This window comes from Peromyscus leucopus, chromosome 7 (assembly GCF_004664715.2).
Source record: "Peromyscus leucopus breed LL Stock chromosome 7, UCI_PerLeu_2.1, whole genome shotgun sequence".
Taxonomy (NCBI): Eukaryota; Metazoa; Chordata; class Mammalia; order Rodentia; family Cricetidae; genus Peromyscus; species Peromyscus leucopus.
The window spans coordinates 64,370,350-64,377,911 of NC_051069.1; the positions used below are offsets into that span (position 1 = coordinate 64,370,350).

At 36.6% G+C, this 7,562-nt stretch overlaps 1 protein-coding gene across 1 annotated transcript; it reads right to left on the bottom strand.

The window, feature by feature from the left end:
- Nucleotides 1–231: 231 nt before the first annotated feature.
- Nucleotides 232–2,439, bottom strand: LOC119088396 (zinc finger protein 433-like; the record flags this gene model as incomplete). Its single annotated transcript, XM_037208227.1, has 1 exon — nucleotides 232–2,439. A coding segment is annotated over one exon (990 nt), but the record flags the coding sequence as incomplete, so codon positions are not given.
- Between the last annotated feature and the right edge of the window lie 5,123 nt (nucleotides 2,440–7,562).

Below are 7,562 nucleotides of genomic sequence, written 5' to 3' on the forward strand. Positions count from 1 at the left end.
AAATGCACATACACATACCCAGAAGAAGACATTCACACATAGCACAATTAAAATAAAAACAAATATTTAAACTAATTTTCAATCATGAATGTTTTTCTATTATAATTCTGGTAGCATGGGTTTTGAAGCATCTAAATGATTACAAAAATTTTCTCCATAATGACTTTGTCCATTTAACAGAAAACAAGAATGCAGTCTTGAAGTTGGAGTAATCTATCATTTTCAGTCTGAGACATCATTTGAGAAGTTTTAGAAAATGTACCCTGCCCAAATAATTCAGTCTTGAGGGTTGGCCTGAGTGTTTACATCTGCACACCATTTCTAATTTACACTTTTTGCTTTATGCTGCAGGACAAGAAGGTGAATTCTTAGCTGCCTGCTTTAGCTGCCATGTCTGACACTTGTTTCCATGTAACTTTTATGGGGCACATGTATTACTCTGGAACCAAGGGCCAAATAAAAACCTTTTCTAACTTCACTTAGATATGATCTATTATCAAAGCAACAGAAAAGCAATGATACACATCTATGAAAATTTACACCAGAATTCATTATTTCATGTATTTGAAGACAAGTATGAAATCTAAGAGGTCACATTATCATTTAAATTTACACGTCTTTTGTCCATAATTATTTTTAGAGCTGAAGATTGAACACAGGGCCTTGTGCCTGCTAGGCAAGCACTCTACCACTGAGCTAAATTCCCAACCCCTCTTTTGTCCATATTATTTGACAGGTGTAAACAAAATAAAAGGAGATATTATAATGCTTGAACATATTATTGACACATTATAATTTTTTTTTCAAAATAATTACTTTTGTGTAATTGAATGTAAGTATGTTGGCTGATGATCATACCAATTCATATATATTCAGATTTATTTACTTTTGTATGAGTTCTTTTCAGATCCTCAAAGTCTAATGTTATATTCAAAGGCTTTTAGAGACCAATTACACACTAAAAAATTTACAGTTACAGGGTTGTTATGTGTTGTGACTAGGCATTACCACATTGATTATATTCATAGGATTTCTCTCCAATATGTGTTCTTTAATACACTTGAAGATGACTGGGCTGTGCAAGGGCATTACCACAGTTTATATTCATAGGGTTTCCCTCAGTTATATATTCTTTCATGCAATTGAGAAGCACTCAGACGAACAAAGGCTTTCCCACACTGATTACATTCATAGGGTTTCTCTCCAGTATGTGTTCTTTCATGCCTTTGAAGAACACAATTTTGAGCAAAGGCTTTACCACACTGATTACATTCATAGGGTATCTCTCCTGTATGTGTTCTTCTATGTACTTGAAGATTATGGGGCTGTGCAAAAGGCTCTATCACATTGATTAAATTCATAAGGTTTCTCCCCAGTTTGTGTTCTTTTATACTTTTGAAGATCACTATGACATGCAAAAGCTTTACCACATTGTTTTCATTCATAGGGCTATTCTCCCATATGTTTTCTTTCATGGAACTGAAGACGATTGTGATGAGAAAAGGCTTTACCACACTGATTACATTCATAGGGTTTCTTTCCAGTATGTGTTCTTTTATGTACTTGAAGATGACTGGACTGTGCAAAGGTTTTACCACACTGATTACATTCATAGGGTTTCTCTCCAGTATGTGTTCTTTTATGCTTTTGAAGAGTATTGTTTTGAGCAAAGGCTTTACCACACTGATTACATTCATACGGTTTCTCTCCAGTATGTGTTCTTTCATGCAATTGAAGAACACTACGACAAGCAAAGGCTTTCCCACACTGAATACATTCATAGGGTTTCTCTCCAGTATGTGTCCTTTTATGTACTTGAAGATTGTGGGGTAGTGTGAAGGCTTTACCACATTGATTACATTCATAGGGTTTCTCTCCAGTATGTGTTCTTTTATGTACTTCAAGATGACTGGGCTGTACAAAAGCTTTACCACATTGTTTACATTCATAGGGTTTTTCTCCTGTGTGTGTTCTTTCATGCAATTGAAGATCACTGTGTCTTGAAAAGGCTTTACCACACTGATTACATTCATAGGGTTTCTCTCCAGTATGTGTTCTTTTATGTACTTGAAGATGACTGGACTGTGCAAAGGTTTTACCACACTGATTACATTCATAGGGTTTCTCTCCAGTATGTGTTCTTTTATGCTTTTGAAGAGTATTGTTTTGAGCAAAGGCTTTACCACACTGATTACATTCATAGGGTTTCTCTCCAGTATGTGTCCTTTTATGTACTTGAAGATTGTGGGGCTGTGTAAAGGCTTTACCACATTGATTACATTCATAGGGTTTCTCTCCAGTATGTGTTCTTTTATGTACTTCAAGATGAGTGGGCTGTACAAAAGCTTTACCACATTGCTTGCATTCATAGGGTTTTTCTCCTGTATGTGTTCTTTCATGCAATTGAAGAGCACTGTGTCGTGCAAAGGCTTTACCACAATGATTACATTCATAGGGTTTCCCACCAGTATGTGTTCTTTTATGTACTCCAAGATGCCTGGGCTGTGTAAAGGTTTTACCACATTGATTATATTCACAGGGTTTCTCTCCAGTATGCATTTTTTCATGCCTTTGAGGATGACTACATGCAAAGTCTTTACCACACTCAGTATATTCATGTGATTTCTCTGTAGTATGACTTATTTCATGCCTGCAAGAATAACTGAAAATTTTACAAGCTTTACCACATTCATTACATTGTTGGGTCTTTATATCTGCATGAATTAATTTTACTATTGGTCTAAATATATAGAGAACTGAGATCTTAAGTTTTTAGCATGTTGTTTACACTCTTGTTGTTCCCCTGTATTAAGGATGGTTTTGCATATTTGAACATGCCTTTCATGGTAAGAGCCTTTATGACCTGGCTCATATTTATGACATCATTTCTTTCTGAGGTTTTTCACATATTTGAAGAGAACTGGGAGAATTTGGACATTTACCTCACTTATTCCATTGATAAATTTTCGTATCCTGTGTGTCATGCTACATGTTCAAAGTTAACCAGGACAAACAGAAGCATGTACACAGTCCTAATACCCATAGGGCTTTTCTGTGGTGTGTTTGTTGATCTATTCTGAATGAAGCTGGAAAACCAATTGTTTGTAAACTTGAATCACATTCAACAAGTTTACTCAACATGGGACTACTACATATCTTCTAATTGTTCTGAAATTGAGAGATGGACATTGTTTCTTCCCATATCCTTATGTTCATAGAACTGGTATCCAGAGTGACATATGATATAACTTCCATGTTTTTGAGAACTATGGCAATGTTCTTCAACTTCAAGATCATCCCAATTGTAACCTATATCTCTGAGATTCATATAGGTCTCCACCATCACATCTTTGTAGAGATTCTTCTGTGAAGGTTCCATCAGTGCCCATTTTTCCTGAATGATATCGACATGCACATCATTATAGGTCACTGCATTCTAATTCATATTGTGGTTCTCCAGCTTGGCCATGCTCTTTGCTCAGCTCCCTGCAGCCACACTCGAGCTGCACAGCAAACAAAACTACTGGAGACAGATTCTCTTCAAAGCCAATCCTGCAGCTGGGTGCTGGAAGGACGCTGCACAACTTCTGACTGGCAGGTGGCCTGGAGAGCCTGATTGTCTAGTGGGGCCTGAATGACTAGAGCCCCTACTTTCTCTTCTATCGGGTTCAGTGTAGCTGGATTTATGTTGAGGTCTTTGATCCACTTGGACTTGAGTTTTTATGCATAGTGACAGATATGGATCTATTTGCAATCTTCTACATATTGACATTCAGTTATGCCAGCACCATTTGTTGAAGATGCTTTCTTCTTTCCATTGTACAGTTTCAGCTTTTTTGTCAAAAATCAGGTGTTCATAAGTGTGCAGATTAATGTCAGGGTCTTCAATTTAATTCCATTGATCCACATGTCAGTTTTTATGCCAGTACCAAGCTGTTTTTTTTTTATTATTATTACTATAGCTCTATAGTAGAGCTTGAAGTCAGGGATCGTGATGCCTCCAGAGGTTGTTTTATTGTACAGGATTCTTTTAGCTATTCTGAAGTTTTGTTTTTCCATATGAAGTTGAGTATTGTTCTTTCCAAGTCTGTGAAGAATTCTGTTGGAATTTTGATGGGGATTGCATTGAATCTGTAGATTGTTTTTGGTAATATTGCCATTTTTACTATGTTAATTCTACCTATCCATGAGCATGGGAGGTATTTCCATTTTCTGATATCATCTTCAATTTCTTTCTTCAGCAACTTAAAGTTCTTATCATACAGGTCTTTCACTTGTTTGGTTGGAGTTACCCCAAGATGTTTTCTATTATTTTTGGCCATTGTAAAGGGTGATGTTTCTCTGATTTCTTTCTTAGTCCATTTATCGTTTGTATAGCTGAGGAGCCCCCATGGTACTGGACTAGTCCCTCTGGATAGGCAAGATAGTTGTTTAACTTGAACTGTTTAGGGGGCCCCTTGGCAGACAGTGGAATTGGGACCCATCCCTGGTGCATGAGCCGTCTTTTTGGAGTCCAGGGCCTATAGGGCACTGCACTTTTTGTAGCCTTGGCGCAAGGAGGAGGGGCTTGGACCTGCCTCAACTGTATATACTAGGCTCTGCTGACTCCCCATGAGAGACCTTGACTTGGAGGAGGTGGGAATGGGGAGTGGGTTAGGAGGAAAACTGGGGGGTTGGAGGAGGGTGGAGAGGGGAATCTGTGGTTGGTATGTAAAATTAATAGAAAATCTCTTAATAATAATAATAATAATAACAGTTAAAGAGATGTGATTTTCAGGACTGGAATTATTAAATTTTCAGGTCCATTGGAATACATGTAGGTTTTATACTTGTTAATTTTTTCTTTATCATTGGTTTTTATCTGGATAAGTACATTACAGAAATTGTAACAATGGGACCCTAGCAGCTGAAAGTGAAATGAGAGGTAAACAATTAAGACCCTTTTCAGATTTCCTGTTTTTCTAATGTCTTGTTTTTAAGTAGTAGGATAATAAAATCTTGTTAATTTGTATGTAATTCTTATCATATTTAAGAGTGTAATCTTGTTTGTTCTTGGACATATTATAAAACAATGAATTTTGTAATTATTTTGAAAATTTGATATATAGAAAACATCATTTGTGTTTCCGGGATGTCCTGGAATTTGCTTTGTAGACCAGGCTTTCATTGAACTCACAAAGACCCACCTGCCTCTGCCTCCTGAGTGCTGGATTTAGAGGCATGCACCACCAGTACCTGAAATGTGTTTTGTATGCTATTAAGAAATGTTTTAAATATTTAAATTATTTTCTAGAAATGAAAGCAAGTTCTTACAAGAATATTTTGTAGTTGAAATTGTACTTTATGCATTAATTACTCAATCTTAACAAAATATATTTACTTTTGTTATGGCATTTAAACACAAAAGTAATGTATTTCATTTATTAATTTAAAAACAACAGACAACTTTCTCAAGTGAAAGAGTTCTGAAAACTTTATATAGGTAATCTGTTTTCAAGGAGGCACATTTTAGCTCCCTGCTTCAGTGAGAGCTTCTCTCACAACTTCCTTTTCAAAAACAGACTCTGGGAAAGTGGAATTGGAGGGGAAGTGACTGTACAAGGAAGAAATTCTGAGCAAAGACACCCCCAGCTCTGATGTTCAAGGTCAAAAACAAGAGCAACAAATCCATGTTCACAGCATGTATCCTAGATGTTATGTGAAAAAAATCATATTTTCTCCATGGGGCATACCTCTTCCAAATGCATAACATATGCTTAACCACAAATATAACAATTTCAAAGGTCATTTTTGGAATGTTCTTTAAAAAAAAACCTGCCTAATACTCCTTACCATAGTCCAGGTCATTAGAAACAGGAATATTTGGGGACACATAAGAAGTGCTAAGGACAGTGATTCGATGGCGCAATTGAACATGGTGCCCAGAGTCTGGCATAGAAGGTGAGTAGAGCTGAGAATTTCTGAATAAATTATGGACATAATAATAAGTCAGAAGTATTGGTTCATTAATCATAGCAAATGTACTATAATAATGCACAATATTAATAACAGGAGAAATTATCATCCGAATACAAGGGGAGTCAATACACTATTGTTGCAATTTTTTGGTGTTCTTAAATAGTGAAAGTTTCCGGTTCTGTGGAGAATATAGTTGGAATTTTGATGGGGAAGCTGAATTCACAGATTGTTTTCAGTAACATAGGCAAGAAATGGACTTTCTCACTTTCTAATGACTTCCTTTGTTGTAGAATATTTGCTTAACTATGCAAAGATGTTGCATTTGTTTAACTATGTAAATGTGTTACATTTGTTTAATTATGTAAAGATGTATTGCTATTTTACTTTGTCTGCTTAGGGCACCTGACTGGTCTAATAAAAAAACTGAATGGCCAATAGTGAGGGAAAAGGTAGAGGGCGGACTTTTTGGCAGAAAGAGTAAGTAGGAGGAAGAATTTAGGCTTGAAAAAGAAAGAAAAAGAGATGACAGTCACTGGGGGGCCAGGCAGACAGACACAGGGGAACCAGGAAAGTAGGAAATACAGAATGAAAACACTGAGGCAAAACATAGATGATCAGAAACAGGTTAAATTAACTTAAAAGAACTACTGGGACAAGCATTCGTAATTAATAAGTCTCTTGTCTTTATTTGGGAAGCTGCTTGGTGGGCGAAAGAAAATGGCATCTAGAGATCTGTCATCTCTCGTTTACATTTATTTCAAGGTATTTTGCAAGATAATATGAATGTGACTTTATTATTCATTTCTTTCTAAACAAGTTCATTATTGGTATATAGAAAGGATGCTGATTTCTGTATGGTTTTTGTTTGTTTGGTTGGTTGGTTGGTTGGCTTTTTGTTTGTTTTGCTTTTGTTTTTTTTTCCGAGACAGGGTTTCTCTGTATAGCTTTGGTGCCTGTCCTGGCTCTCACTCTGTAGACCAGGCTGGCCTTGAACTCACAGAGATCTGCCTGGCTCTGCCTTCCAAGTGCTGGGATTAAAGGTATGAGCCACTGCCACCCAGCTTCTGTAATAGTTTTCTATCAGCTAATTTTGTGGAAGAGCTTCGTGGGTCTAAGAGGTTTCTGTGGAGTTTTAGGCTGTAGTCTATCATTGTGCCATCTACCAATAGGGAACATTCTTCATACAACTATGAAAAACATCTTAAACTTCATGTGGAAGCACAAATGCTTTGAAAAGTCAGAACAGTCCCAAGCAGAAAGAGTAATGCTGGAGTAATCACATTCTGTTCTCAAAAGACACTGCAGACAAATAAATTCTCTATGGGTTCTGTGACAGGCACAGACTTAAACATCAATGGACTCGATTACAGAAATGAACCCCCAACTGTAGCCACCCAATTTTAGGCAAAGGTGCCCAAACCATACACTGGGGAAAAGGGGTAGCCTTTTCAACAAATAGTACTGGTGAAACTGGATATTGGGAATTGTAATAATGAAACTTGGTTTCTTTATTTTACCCTGTTAGCACCCCACCCTAAATCAAACCAGATTAAACACATTAATATAAAACCTGAAACAGTGAAACTGCTAAAAGATAACTTAGC